The sequence below is a fragment of the Tenrec ecaudatus genome, chromosome 14, assembly GCF_050624435.1.
Source record: "Tenrec ecaudatus isolate mTenEca1 chromosome 14, mTenEca1.hap1, whole genome shotgun sequence".
Classification (NCBI taxonomy): domain Eukaryota; kingdom Metazoa; phylum Chordata; class Mammalia; order Afrosoricida; family Tenrecidae; genus Tenrec; species Tenrec ecaudatus.
In genome coordinates, this window is record NC_134543.1 from 30579897 (window position 1) to 30594932 (window position 15036).

The following is a 15036-nucleotide window of genomic DNA, read 5'->3' on the forward strand; positions in this document are numbered from 1 at the left end:
TTTCCCCACTGTTTTCATGCAAGTCTTCTACCCCTGGATGCTGTCTTCTGTATAAAATAAAAACAGCATTCTCATCTCATAGTGAGGCCTACGAGAGTGGGGTCAGACAGCCATCATTAAGGAGTGTATATAGGAACACCTGGGACTGTCCACCGCTCCCAATGCAGATTCCTTCTCTCCAAACGAAACTTGGACTTGGATTAAAGTGAGACACTTTAGTCCAAGTGTCCAGAAAATACAAGTGAAAGAATCTTTTTTCTTCTCAGATCCCCTAGACTAGATCCCAAATCACTTTCCACACTTGTCTGTCTCCAAAGAAACTAAGCAAGGGCAAGAGGTCGTTTACCTCCTGTGGATTGACTGCAGTGAGGACAGAGACCTCATAGGACTGTCTCCCTGACTGCATGGTCACCAAGTGGTGGGTCACATCAGGCACTGAAGACAGGGACTGTGGGGATCCTTCAGCAAGCACCTCTATGAAACAAAAGAACAACGTGTCAATGAGAAGTGAACCCACAGACATACCTAACTCCTTCATTAAGAGCCCTAAAAACGATTCCCTGGAAAAGTGACTCCTACATCCCTTCCAAATTAATTCCTGTCTGATAATAATTATCAGTGAACTAGAAGGTATTAAGTTACATTACACAAGGGGAAGGCGGGGTACGTAAGAAATATCTGTTTCAACTTTTGGGGGGAAAATAAACACAGTAAAATACATAGCCAGAGGCAAGACATTTTGATGTAAGAGTGGATCATTTTTATCACACACCAAATTAGAGGGCTAGGACCGCGGCACGTTTGCCTGGATTAGAATGATATGTAAAACAGGCCAAAAGCTCCCCAGGCAGGTGGAGCAGGGAGGCACCAAGGATGCAAACAGCACTCAGCTACACAAGTCAACAGCTTAAGTTAAACTGGCTTCCAAGTTCCTACTCCTACACCAAGTTCCAAATGTCCTCTGTCCCTTCAGACTTTCTTTTCCAGAGCGGGGCATCTAGCTCCATCCAAGTAACCCACTGTATGAGCCAATCAGGAAAGAGCACGGGCTTGCATGGCAGCAAACTCTGGGCTCTTGAAGGCTCTATGTGGAAACTACACGCACATGGTCAGTTCTACCAAAAACTGACTGAAAATGACACAGGAGTTCAGACTTACATGTCCATTTAGTGGGAACACCAAGGAAAATTTCTGGTCCTTCAAACAAAAGGCTCATGAGGGGATTTCAGGCTCATACGCTCCCTCCAATACGATAGCATATAATTTCATGGTGGCTTATACACACCCTTCTATTTACTCAACGAAGTTTCCCCTAAGTAAGTCCTGTCTTCCCAACTGGGATTAAGGACCCTGTCTCCTGCTCTGCCTCTCCCATGGTGCCAGGCACACAGTAGGCACTGAACAAAGGCATGCTGACCTCACCTGTTGGGGTTTTCAGAGAAGAGGGCCTGGCCTGTGTAACTTGAGTGAAATTTCTATACCAGAGAGGAGCAACTGTTTCCTAGAGAGCCCTTTGTGGTCTCCAGAGGTATGGCTTTTGAAGGTATGGAGAAATTGCTTTATATCTCCTCTGTAAAACCTGGTTATGTTCTGTATAAATGTTTTAAAAGTTAAGTTCTTCCATAACTGCAATAGGAAAGATAAAAATAGTTGGGCTAGGATGCTAGGATTATAGAGAATTTTCTTTTTAAAAACATGTCTTTTTTATTACATGAGCTTTTCAAGGGAAATTTTTTTAAAGTTTCCATCTTTACTTATCCGCCCCGACACAAAGCCTAGAAATACGACTCGAGCACACTACAGCTATTAACGAGAAATGAGCTCAATTCACATACTCACTTTGGAGACAACCCCACTCCTTTACTTCTGCCCACTTTCCCCAAATCAAGGAGAACCGAAAGTCTTACCATCATCAACTCCCAGAATAGAACTGGTATTTGGTAGGTTCAAGGACTCTCCACCAAGGCCGGGCTGGGAATTCATAGACACCAGGTTTTTACTGGGAACTGAGGTCTCTTCAAGCAAACTACTGCCCATTAGTGGCTCCGCTGCACAGAGAACAGGATGAAACACACAGCAAGCAGTCAACCTCTCCCCCGGCTAAACTCGGCTCTCACTTCCCTTCACCAGGAAGCTTGCCTCTCCCTGCACAACTGGCCATTAGCCTGGGTCCTGGAGCGCCATCTCCTATTGCACCTACTTCTGGGAAAGGAGAATACCATATATACTCAAGTATAAGCTGAACCAAGTATAAGCGAGGCACCTAATTTTGCCACAAAAACTGTAAAAAATGTGCTGAAAAACTTGGTTTATACACAAGTATATACAGTAACTTAGATGAGGAGAACGGGTGAGCACTAGGAGTAAAGATCCTTGTTTAAAAAATAAATTAAATTAAAAACAAAAAAAATCCTTGTTTGTGATCAGCAACTGAGGAATTAGCATAAAAATGGGATGGGTGATTTTTTATAAAGAAATATTTATCATGAAATAACTGATGAAGGAATGGGATGGACAAGGATTAAGAATAAAAAGAGTAAGTAGAAGGTAACAAATTCAAGTTAGGGCAAAGAAGAGCCATGATGGGCAACTACCAGAATGCCCAATCCTGGCCGCGCAGGGATCTCCACCACGCGGATGCTGCTCCACAGATCACTACTACATTCGTATCGTCACATTCAGGGCGGGAACTTGTCTTCAGTTGTGGAAACACAACGAAACATCTGCCAACTCAATAATTTCTGTGTTCTAATTCAGTGACATTGATTGCATTCATTATGTTGTGTAACATTATCATCCTTGTCTAAATTATTCCACTACTGTTCACATGAACTCAGTGCTCGCTATGGGAACATTTAAAATGACAGACTCTGGGATCCTACTCTCAAATAATCTCACAGTCAGGTTGTTTGTTTTACTGGGGTGGAGGAGGGGAGATGAGCTATAGGTACATATGTGTCTGTAACCTTCACACATAATTCTACTGTACTGCTAGGTCTGGTAGTCACTAGCCCACCCGGCAAACAAATGAAACTAGGTCTCTCTATCTAAAACAGAATCTGGCAACTCCCAGATACCCAGATCAACCAGTTCTTTGGTCTTTGGGACCTAGAAGACACAGCCCTCCACTCTGTCCGCTCTCCTCACCGGTTTGCTCCTGTTCCTGACTCCCAGCGGCACCCATCTGTAGGTGATGCTTTCTCATGTGCACATTCCTGCTCCCACTCTGAGAGAAGGTCTTCCCACACACTTGGCATTGATGGGGCTTCTCTCCTGAAACAGAGACCCGGTTCAGACAGGGGAACAAAGAGATAAAGTACAGTTCTCATTGCAAGGAAATGCTCAACACAGACCGTCAAACAAGGCTGCTGTTCCATCTCCCACGCCCCCCTTCCCCCAGCCTCCCCGCCTCCAGCACAGGAGGGAAGGCTGGAAGGCCAGTACGTGCACTGCTCCCAGCCTCCATTCTTTCCTGACCCAGTGCATCACTGCCTCCCAAACCCAACCTCTTTGGTGACTGGCTTAGCACGATTGCCATAATGCTCTCAGGTCTTCACCATTCACTTAGAGCAAAGGCCTAGCACTCAAGTCCACAGCAGGCTAGAAGGTGACATCAGTCTGTGAAATGGGCCGGTCAGGAGCCTAGTCACCCAGCCAGCACTTCCCCCACAAAGGAGCAGCTGGTATTTGGTCTCAGGCAACAGGTGTCATGTGTGAATTTAGGCTGACCACCGCCAGGGGCTCTGAATCTTTTTCATCTTTTAAGGAAAGTTAGGTATGAGGGTTCTTCTTTTTCTGTTAAGTGTTGGGAACTAAATTCACATTGATAAAACCACTGTCAAGCAATCACATACGGTTGATAGAAACACAAAGTACTGCTTTCCCAGGCAAATCATTTGTCAACGTCCAGAAAATGTATAGATTTATTTTCCCTTTGATTTGGAAATTTCCTGTCCCAAAGCAAATTGTGATATAATTATTCACTGTAATAATATTTAATATGGCTAAAGACTAGGGAAAAATATCAGCGAAGACAATAAAACTACATATGGAACATAAAGGTATAATTTACACAGAGTACTATATGAAAACCAATGGGGAAAATTTCTATCCACTAACATGCAGAACAAAAAAGAATGTAGAACCGTGTGTGTGTGCGTGTTGAAAACCAAAAATGTCTAACGCACTGCCATCGATTCAATTCTCAGTGACCCTGCAGAAAGGGGCTTCTGAAAGTTCACGGACAAATTCAGTATTTTAAGAATTCTAGTTTTCCATGAATTTCTTGAAGCCCCCTCCTATATACATATATAGGATATCAATTACTGCAATATACCATGTTAATAAAGAACAAAAGCAACACGATCATCTCACAGACACAGGAAAGGCATCTGACGAAATCTGGCAGCTGTTTATGAGAAACACAGCCACACTCGGAGTGAAGGGAAGGGCCGCAGCCTGAAGAAGAACACCTGGTGAAAGAGAACGGTGCCAAGGGCTCAAGCAGAAAGCAAACGTTGAAAACGGTGGTGGCAGCATATGTACAAAGGGGCTGGACGGACGGTGGTAAGAGCTGTAAGGGCCTCCAATAAAATGATTAAAAGTAAGAAAGCAAGGTGAACACGGCGCTTCCCTGTCAAGGATGGAATGCTTTCTTCGACAACTGGGGACAAGACAAAGAAACCTTCTCTCACATTTATATTCAACATCATACCGGGACGTTCTAGTCAGGAAGACAAGGCAAGGAAAAATGTTTTTTAAGGCACACAAATTGAAAACCCTCCAAATCCCACCGGCGTTGAGCTGATCCCAAATCATCAAGGCCCCCCAGGGCAGCCCAGACTGCTCCCAGGGTTCCGTGCGCTGTAAATCGCTAAGGAAGCAAACAGCCTCGCCGCTCTCCCAATGCTGGGTCCGAAGAGCAGACCTTTCGGTTATCAGCCCAAAGCTTAGCCCACTGCACCACCAGGCCTCTCATGAAAGTGGCTCCAACTTACGTGTAGAAAACAACTTCGAAACGCTTCAACCTGCTTGCTAAGAATTTGCCTTTCCACCCGATATACTAAATCAGAATCTACATGTAACAAAACTCCCATGTGATTTCACAGGATTTCCACATTTTAACTCAGTGGGGATCTGCTCAGTGTTCCTGCCTCCTGGACCTCTGGGCTAGTCTGCAGGCTCCTCTTGGCGCAGCTTTCTAACCTCCTCAGACGTCAGTGAGCAGGCAGACGACTGAAGGCCAACTTGCCCTCAGCCACTGGCATCCAGCGCCTTCACCGGTGCGCCAACTTCCTCATGGCCATTACACACAGTCAGCTGTGACGTCAAATCGATTTCTCCAGTGAGTCGCTGTCGATGCTCCCTGCCCCCACCCTAGACCAGACTGTCTCCTCAACTTTCCATGTCATTTTTGCATCTTTCCCAGCAGAGTTCTGGAATGGCCTTCCTAAACTCTCTGGCATGCCATTCCAAACAACCCCAAAAGCAGGTACCATCAAGTCCATTCCAACTGATGGTGGCCTCCTCCGCAGGAGACATGTCCTCCAATTGGATCCCTCCCTTTGGAAACTGTGAAGGAGGCGGCTGTGTGGGGGGGGTTCCATGGCTGGGACTTTTCAGGAGCAGACCGACGGTCAGGTCTTTCTTCTGAGGCGCTATTGTGTGGGTTTGTTTAAAAAATATTATGTATATCTTAAATAATTCAGCCTCAATAAAATGACTTTAAAAATAATAAAATCAATAACTTACTGATTTTAAGTGTATGCATTGACAAAGCAAGCACTGCATGCCCCAACCCCCAGCCTTTCCGTCAGTATTGCAATCGAAAACTACTGGCGCAAACCATGAGTAGCTTAGGCTTTGGAGGTCCCTGGAACCCTGCTCTATGGCTTTCGGAAAGGGCCTCTCCAGCCTGGCTGCCCTTGTAACTCCCCAATCCCCGAAGAAGCGCTCTCTCTAGCGAGACGCCCGTTTCTTGCTGGGAAGCACCTAACCTTTTTGGGAGGACACGAGTAGAAAGGGGAGAAGAGAGCTTTTGCAGTTGCACTGAAAGTTTTCACGTGATTTTGAAAGCCCTCTTTAGCAGAGAAGGCCAGCCCAGCTGCATAAAATGAGCCAACCGAGACCCGTGGGGAACTGACGAAGGCTCCACACCAACATGTCACCCGTTCTGACTCCCCTCTCCTCGTGTGCTGCTGGGAATGACAAGGTGTGTCTGTGCAAACTGGCAAACGGGGACGCACTAACTTCCTCAGACTGCACAACAGCAATAGTGTGACCGCTGACACCAGTCACACTCTCTCCTGATTTGAAATGCTTCTCAGAGGGTTGGGTATATCAATTCCCCCAAAGCATGAACTATATTTGATTTATCTTATAAATCCTCCCCACATAACCCCCCCAAAACCTGAAGTCGTTGAGGCAATTCCAACTCACAGTGACCCTCTAGCACAGTACAGAACTGTCCCAACTCTCAAGACTGTCACATCTTTCTCCTTTGGAGAGGGGCCAGTGAGTTCAAACTGCCAACCTTTTGACTAGCAGTTGAGTGCTTCAACCACCACACCACCAGGGTGCCTGTACCCAGCAGCACAGGGCCAAACAAATTTGTGATCCCCACAGAAAAAGGTCTGCATTCGAAAGCCCGCCAGTGACTCAGCCATAAACAATGGCGATTACATTTTCCTTCTCGGATTGCTGATCCTGGCAAGGTGGTGAAGGGGCTTTTATCTATCTTTATGGTGAACCATTTCAGTTTGTGTTTGTAACAAATTGCACACTGGCCACCAGTGTACTCGTGTTTTCACTGACAACAGCCTTTGCCAATGCAGTCTGTAAGGCTTCACAGGAGCAGACTGTCCTGAAGAGCCTGGTCTTGCGGCGGTCCGCATAGTTTAGCATGGATGACGCCCCCTCCCCTCCCCCCCTCCCCTCCCCTCGCCACGATGGCACAAGCCCCGTTACCGGAGTGAACCACCAGATGTTTGCGGAGACTAGAATACTCGGCAAAGGAGCGGCCACAGCCCTGGGCTTCGCACAGGAACGGCTTCTCTCCTGTAGACAGGAAGCAAGAGACGGGCTCAGGCTGGGCCGGCTATGGCTTTCCTTCCCGTGACTTCCTCCATCTGCTTACATCCATGCGCCATCATTGCGGCTGGGCTGCCTAGCAAGACCTCACAGACCTCCTATGTTACACTTAGGTGTCTGCCTCCGGGAGCCTAAAGCACGAGACCCTCGGCTAACAATGCTTTCACGAGACAGATGGCTCGGAGCTTCACACAGACGTTGCTTTGGGCACTAACATTTTTGGAGTCAAATCCACCACAGCGAGCCATGCCTGCCCTGGCACTACTCGGGTCAGGTGCAGGTGTGGAAGGGGGATGCAGACCTTTGTTTCTCTCCCACCCCGAGCCTTTCCGCGGGCAGGCCTGTTGGGGCTGCACACACCTGTGTGGATGCGGAGGTGGTTCTTCAGGTTTCCAGCTGTAGTAAACTGCTTACCACAGCTGGCCTCAGGGCACACAAAGGGCTTCTCCCCATTGTGGGTCCTCATGTGCACCTTCAGCCTCTGCAGCACATAGAAGCTTTTCCCACAACCTTCTGCAGGGCAGATGAAGGAGCGGTCATTTCTGCAAAAATAATCACACAGCAACCACACCTGAGAACATTCTTCCCTTGAGAGGCAGGCGGCTCCAGGCCGACCATAAATCCCACGCCTGGATCAAAACCTCCTGAAGCGTTTGTTAAAGCTACAGGTGCCGAGGCGCCAGACCTTGAAATACTAATTTCATCGGGTTAGTGCAGGGCCCAGGCTTATGTATTAAGTTCTCCAAGAGACTATGTTTTACAGTGAGATTGAAAACCTTTTGCTCGAAGGCATTTATTATATACTGATCAAGAACGAGGTAAATTGGACAGCCTAAATCTTTCCGTTAAAGAACAAAGACATTCTTCACCAGAAGTAAACTGGAAGCCCTGCTTTCCGTTAACCTCTCAATGGGGAGAAGTGCCTCGGAGGCATCCAGGCTCGTGAGCTCCAGGGACGGGCTCTCGGATTTGCTCACCGGTGAGTTTTGAGGTGGTACTTGAAGTGAGCTGGCCACACAAAGGTCCGGTCACAGCCTTCCACTGTACACTTGAGCTTCTTCTCCACTGGAGGGAGGGGCCCAGAGTCTTTGGGTTGCCCATCACCAGAACCAAGGTGGACAATTTCCCCTGTAAGACAGTCACCTATTTGTAAGCCAGCCCATATGCTTTCCCCTCCCGAGATCATTCATCAGGTGGCTTCTATTTAACATGAGAAACTAGAGTGTTTTTTATCTCTACCCTCTTTTTAGAATATTACCAAAAGCTATTTTCATACATTGCTTCTTAACACTAGCTCTCTGGTACATGATGTAAGAAATGTTGAGAATGAGTTTATGTCAGAAGTTCCAGAAAGCAGAAGTATAGCTGTTCTGAACTGCAAACTGGTAGGCAAGTAGGTGCCTCAATAGGCAGGTCAGGGTGCTGTCGATGACTGAATGCCCTGGCTCGTAACACGACGGGCTGTGATTGGAGGAACAGCCACTTTGGCTTTGTTGTGGGCGCAACGCAAGAGATTTCTCAAGCCGGTGGCCCTGCTTGGATTTCTACTAGGTGAAGTCACTCTGGGGAATGAGAAACACCTTGATTTTTTTAAAGTTTCTAATCACATTTTTAAAAGTTCAAGATAATATCTGCTAGAATTCTGCTCAAAGAATCAGTGGAGGGAACAGTGAGCCCCAGCCCCCTTCGATGTGGGTGAAATCAGTTAATTAAAACGTGACATGAGTTTCAGATGAGCAGTTGAGGTTCCTTTTCTTTCATTTTCTCCGAGACACAATTAGACATCAAGGAAGAGAAAAGCATTCAGACACTCAGCTCAGTAATCTATGGAGTAAGATTCCTATTTCCCAAACCAAGTGCAGGTATCGCTGCACCTACTCCATGTTCTGCAGCTTGAGAGCTGACCAAAGACAGTGTGCCTCATCTTACTACTCTTCTCTTGCTTTCCAGGCGTGACTGCGCGGGCTTCAAACTGGTTCATTCTGATTCCGCCCCCTGCGGGAAACTTGCCTTTCACGCCAGGTTACTAAACGGAAACTACAATTTAACAACAGCTTGAGGTGATTTTATGAGACTGATTCACTGACTCGCGGGAGGAGCCTGTTAGTACACATGCTGAGCCAGCATCTCTGGGACAGAAAGGCAAATCCTCAGCAGAGGGTCGAACCTACATTAATTCACAGAAAGCCCTGGTCGGGGTTCCTTGTTGTATGCACTTCATCAAATGTTCGTCATTAAGGTAATTGCTCCAAGCTCAGAGTGAATCTTAGGATGCCTTTGGCTGGTTAATATATTTTTTGGTCTGTGTTATAATTGGTGTCAGCTGTTCTCTGAATATTGGTAAAATTCCTCAGTGAAGTCATCTGGCCCCGGACATTTTTGGTTGAGAGGTTTAAATGACCTGCTCTATTTTTTAAATCATTTTATTAGGGGCAATATTACTTCTTTTTAAAATACTATCCAATATGTGATTAAAAAAAACAAAAACCCAAACTTGTTCAATTGAAAATGTACTACTAGCAAAACATGGTTAAATTTCAACAGCACAAAAGAGTTTATACTATAAAGAAAATTTCTCAACATCCCCAGAGCGCTAATTTCTAATAATGGGCCTTTGTGCATTTAATTTTACACGGCAATGAAAACCTAATGTGATCATAAAACAAGGAGATTGAAAGGGTAACATCAGGGGAGGAGACCTCAGTGAAATCCCTTTTCTTCAACATCTGCGCTTATCCGCACATGCTCAACTAATAAAATAGATTTTCCTCTCAGAAATAACAATCTCTGAAAACAATGAGCTGTCTTTTGTTTGAGTCCTTATGAAATCACTCACTCAAAGGAATGTTCCCTTGGTTACTTTGTTTTTTAAAAACAAAGCATTGTTGAAGGACGTTAGGTTAGCTTAAAATGACCTTGACTCACGATAATTCGGATATTCACAGACCATTGTGGCCCAGCTCCTGAACCCACGGAGCCACGGACTGCTACCTGTCTGTGCTCACACAGGCAGACCTGGTTAAAAAGAGACTAAGAGATGCAAAAAAAAAAAAAAGAAAAGAAAAAGAAATGCAACGCCTTCTAATTACAGTGTTGCTGCCACGGAAAACACCAACAGTCAGTCTCCTGCGAGAGTGAATGAGTAGTTTGCCTTTGGGATAAAATGGAGGGAAGAGGACATCAACTAGAGCAAAGCTTCACCATTTTTTTCTGTAAAGGGTCAGATCATCTTTGGCTTTGAGGGGCATATGGCCACTGTTAAAACTATTCAACTCCCTCACTACAGTAGCCATAGATGCATCCCTCCTGTTTGTGGTGTTTGTGTGCCTAACCTTTGCCTAAAGGGTGCCCCAGGGGCACTGTCCAGTAAGCGTGGAACTGTCAGCAACAAGGTCTGTGGTTCAAATCCACTAGTCACAACGCCCCCATCAAGATTTATCGCTGCAGGAACCCTATATAGTCACAATGAGTCAGAACTCACTCAAAGGCAGTGGGTTTGGGTAACCACCTTTGAATGTAACAAAGGGGCAGGATTAGTTTGCTATTGTTAGCGGTGGAATCCATTGTTCTTTCTAAAGTCACCTCCCTTAGTCACGTCAGCTTCTCTAATCTCACAAGTCAGAAAAAGTGAGCGAAGCTAGCAGAGGAGGCAGGGCCTACTGCCACCAAGAAATGAAAGAAGCGAGTGCGTCCGTCCTCTGCCTGCGGGTCCTGGGCACGGGGCAGGTTGATGCCGGGCACACAGAGAGCTCTAAGGATGGCGGGCCCACATGTTCAAAAGAAACAAAGACGTTCCCTAATCTGGTGCCCGGAGTTCAACTTGCAGCAGTCTCAACTGTGAAAGAAAGCACGCTTGCTTGTTAAAGCCGTCTGCCGGTGGCATTTCTGCTACAGCTGCAGGAGACAATGAAGACCGCTGCAAAGGAAAACGTCGTGGGGATGTGTCTCACCATTGCCGCTAGTTTTCGCACTCTTGGCGAGCTGTGCACGGGTGGCAGCTATCAAACTGTCATGGGCCAACTCCTGAACCCGCAGGAACCATGGGATGCTGCTGTCGGTGCTCTCGCCGGCGAGGAAATCGTTTCCTGAATCCTCTGCCTCATCTTGTACAAATACTAAGTGCTCGGCTGAAGAGCCCAGACCTGAAGGGAAAGGACACGAAAGCTAGACGTCAAGCAGCCCTTTCATCCGCCCTGGCTCAGGAACACTGCAGTCCTGAACCAGTCATTCCCCATCTCTCAGGCGTCCAGTCTCAGAGAGAATTAGGGCATCACTAGCACGCTGCCCCTCCTGTTTCTGAGGGAAGGCTTTCCTTCCCGGCCACCCGGCGTCAGTATCTCAAATCACCTTCTAATGGTCTCTCCTGTAGCCTTCACATGCCTGTGTCTCCCTCCTCCCAGCTGTAACCTGGTCCTCTCTATGGCCAGCCTTCTCGTGTAGCCTTTCAGTCTGCAGAGCTCAACTCTCTCCCATCTTTACTTTACACTGAGTATTTCTATATATATCACCTTCTCACCTGTACGTGTCAAGGTCAAGTTTCTTGAACAAATGTAGCCTCTAAATTTTATACCCAACTTCTCATCTATTCATTCCCCTTTATCCTCTGTAATCCCATCTTCCACCTCTACCATCCCAGTAACCAGTGTTCTTGCTAAGGTCAAGCGCAATCGTGTCCTGTAGTTCAGTGCTTTTCTTCCTTAACTATTTTTCCTTCCTTGGTTTCTCTTCTCTATCTCTTCAGCAGTCTCCACTTCTGCTCCTTCCCATTTTTCTGTTCCCTTCTGGGATGTTCTGTTCCAGGGTCCCAGTGTTGCTCACCCAATTTAACAATTTCACCCAATTTAACAATTTCACATGTATAATTTACTGCCATTGATCATACGCCTCATGTTATACAACCATCATTGTTATCCTTTTCCAAATTATTCCACCACCATTAGCATAAACTCAATGCTCCCTCCACAAAACTCCTCTTCCTTCACCCTTGGTAACTACTGGTCAGGTTTGGTTTTCAGTTTGATAATTTTTTGATATAATATTCACATATCATACACTGCCACAGTTAAATCAGCTATTGAAAAAAGGATTATGTATACATCATCACAATCGTTCTGATGTTCCTCCTGGCCGCCTTGCTTTCATTTCTATGGGCGTTCCAGACTTCCCGAGTGAATGAATCCATGCTCAGTTTCATACAATTCTTCAATGCCAATTAGCACAAGCCCACTTTCTTCCCAGTACAGACCTCTCTCCACAACTCTGGATGCTGTTTCTAACTCACTGAAGGCCAGCTCCTCCTGAGTGTCCTGCGGAAGTCTCAACATCAGCAGGCACAAAAGAAAATGAGTGTCCCTCCTTCATGCGCTGCTCCTCCTGGGCTCCCTACCATCCATCTAACTCAGGGCATGAGAACCCTGTGAGTCTTCCCACAGTCCTTTCAGGAGCCCTGACAGCGTGGCGGGTTCCACGTTAGGCGCTAACTGCACAGCCAGCAGCTAGAAACCACCAAATGCTCTGGAGGAGAAAGGTGAGGCTTTCTACTCCTGTCAAGATTTACATCTTGCAAACTCACTGGGGCACTTCTAGTCTGCCCTCAGGGTCGCTATGAATTGGAATCTAGTCGATGGTAGTGAGTTGAGTCCTCTCACTCTAAGTGGTCACCAGGACCAGGCTATACAAATCCTCCAAAAGAATAAAATACTGAAGCTTCAGTACAATATAGCACATACACACTCCCCCAAGTTCCTCGTGCGCATGGACAGAGTTCAAGAAAGGAAGGCAGTACCTGCTCTGGTGAGGTTAAGGAGAATAAAGGAGGTGCTGTCGCTTGGCTGTAGATCTTGCAACAAGCTAGGAGACTCCTGAGTCGACAAAAACTCCGGGGACTTCTGTACAGTCTGAGCCCTCGTCTCCTCTCCGTCGGGGCCCACATTCACCTGAAGGCTTCTCAACACAGCTGAGGAAGGGACCTCTTTGGAAGAGTTAGCATGATTTGAAGTATCATCTAGAAAAGGAAACAGCGCGGCTTTACGGCGTAGCCCTTAGCACCAAGAAGCTTGCCACTCAAGTAGCCTCACCGTAGCTATTGCCAGTATCAGCACCTTTCAGGAGCAGGAGGTAGTTTCACTTTATATTTATAAAGTGCCTCACACAAGAACTTAAGAGATGGCGTCAGGCAAGATGGAATCCGCGACACTGGGCAGTAACTAATAGGCAGGCATGTTCAGCATTTGGCTTGACAGTACATTACAGAACTGTCCTTTTTGAGGTCAAAAGCCAAATGCACAAATAACATCTGTGCCATCAATATTGACTTAAAATTTCAATTATTTTCGTTAGGGGGATGGATCCTCCCTTTCATTCCCCACCTCCCTCCCTTTCACTTTTTATTAGACTCATGTGATTGTTCTAAATCACCACAGGAAAAAAAATACAGGCTGCAAATCTTATAGAATTACTAATATGCTTCACTTCAGCCCCAAGTTAACACTAGATATAAAGAAATCATTCATTATGGAATGTTTTAAGGGATGTAAGAGTGCCCAATAAAAATGATTTTAAAAATCATTTATTAGACTTGCTATCCAGAACCGCATTTTAAGGGAGAAGATGGCATCCCAAAGGTTTTAGTTGCAATAAAATGATAAATTTCATTTCAATGTTGAAGTATCCCATGTTGTCAGGGATTTCTTTCATCTTTAAGCTAATTTAAGTCACATTTCCCCCTTTTAATAATATAATAGGAATAACAGTGGAAACCTAAAAATAGTTCTATGTCAATATTTAATAAATACCAACATTTATTAGGACTTGAAAATTGTCCCATGTTGAAAATCTAAAAGGATTTGGAAAATATGACTCCCAATATGAGTAGAAAAATAGGAGCTGTGGGCAACAAATGTACAAATGTTCTTGACACAATGGATGTATGTATGGATTATGATAAGAATTGTACAAGCTTCCAATAAAATGATTTTTAAAAATAGCTGGGAAACAGAAGAGGGTTTGGAGACAGGGAGAGAAAAGGAAAGCTAAGAGCTAGACTAGGAAAACCTTTTAAAATATAGTTTGTTGGAATATATTCATCCTTCTTGAATCTTTAAAATCTGAAAAAGAGGGAGAAGACAAACCAAGGAGCAGGTGAAGGCTAATAACTACAGAGTTTGACGAGAAGTTGAGACTGTTGAGTACAGGATGGATGATCTGAAATGCTAACTCTCACCTGATTTATAATTAAAAACTGTGAATAACTTTTTAAAAAATTATTAAGAACATCATTAGAGGATGGTAACCAGAAGAATTTATAACAAATAAGTTGTCATCAACAAGTTACTGACCCTGCTCTGGTTTAACATTCATATTCCCAAATAAAAAATCAGGGTCAAAAGAATTTATAGCACCCAAAACCATGTTCTTCTTGCTAACAGTCCCTGTACAATAGGTCTCCCCATTACTACCTCTTCTGTTTCCACAACGCCAGACCTATTACCAGGAGTTTCAGTTAGAAAGGTTCGAAAGATGAGTGTCTCATTAGAATGTTAATTAAAATTTTACAGTTCCATTCAAAAAGTCTTTAAAAGCAGGAAAAACTCCTCATTATTATTAAGACCCTTTAAGGGCAAGGAATATAAGCGGGCTTCAAAAAGTTCTTTCATGAAAAATGAAATGAGGAGATAATGGAGTTATACAAACTTCTGGCAGCCCCCTCACAGGTCTATCTCTTGCCTTTGCAACTTCCCACAAAATCCTGAGGACTGTTCCCAGTGGCAACTCAAACGGTAGCGATCATCTTCCCATTCAGAGCTAACCTCATTGCCCATTTCTGCTCACCTCTGCTGGAAGCTGCCCATCAGTTATTCACTATCTCTTCCTGTCTGCAGTTTCTCTACCCAACGCCTTCCTCTTAGCATGAAGTAACCCTAAAATAGCTCTCATCTAAAAAACATA

At 45.3% G+C, this 15036-nt stretch overlaps 1 protein-coding gene across 4 annotated transcripts in view; it reads right to left on the reverse strand.

Moving 5' to 3' along the window:
- ZNF410 (zinc finger protein 410) overlaps positions 1 to 15036 on the reverse strand; it is a 36266-nt gene that overhangs the window by 4615 nt on the left and 16615 nt on the right. For all 4 annotated transcript variants that reach the window (XM_075532015.1, XM_075532014.1, XM_075532012.1 and 1 more), the window contains exons 4-11: positions 12875 to 13093; positions 11040 to 11231; positions 8067 to 8217; positions 7450 to 7631; positions 6967 to 7056; positions 3148 to 3273; positions 1908 to 2048; positions 347 to 474 (exon numbers count right to left, since the gene is read on the reverse strand). In XM_075532015.1, coding sequence (XP_075388130.1) covers positions 347 to 474; positions 1908 to 2048; positions 3148 to 3273; positions 6967 to 7056; positions 7450 to 7631; positions 8067 to 8217; positions 11040 to 11231; positions 12875 to 13093 — 1229 coding nt within the window. The remainder of the gene's footprint in view (positions 1 to 346; positions 475 to 1907; positions 2049 to 3147; positions 3274 to 6966; positions 7057 to 7449; positions 7632 to 8066; positions 8218 to 11039; positions 11232 to 12874; positions 13094 to 15036) is intronic.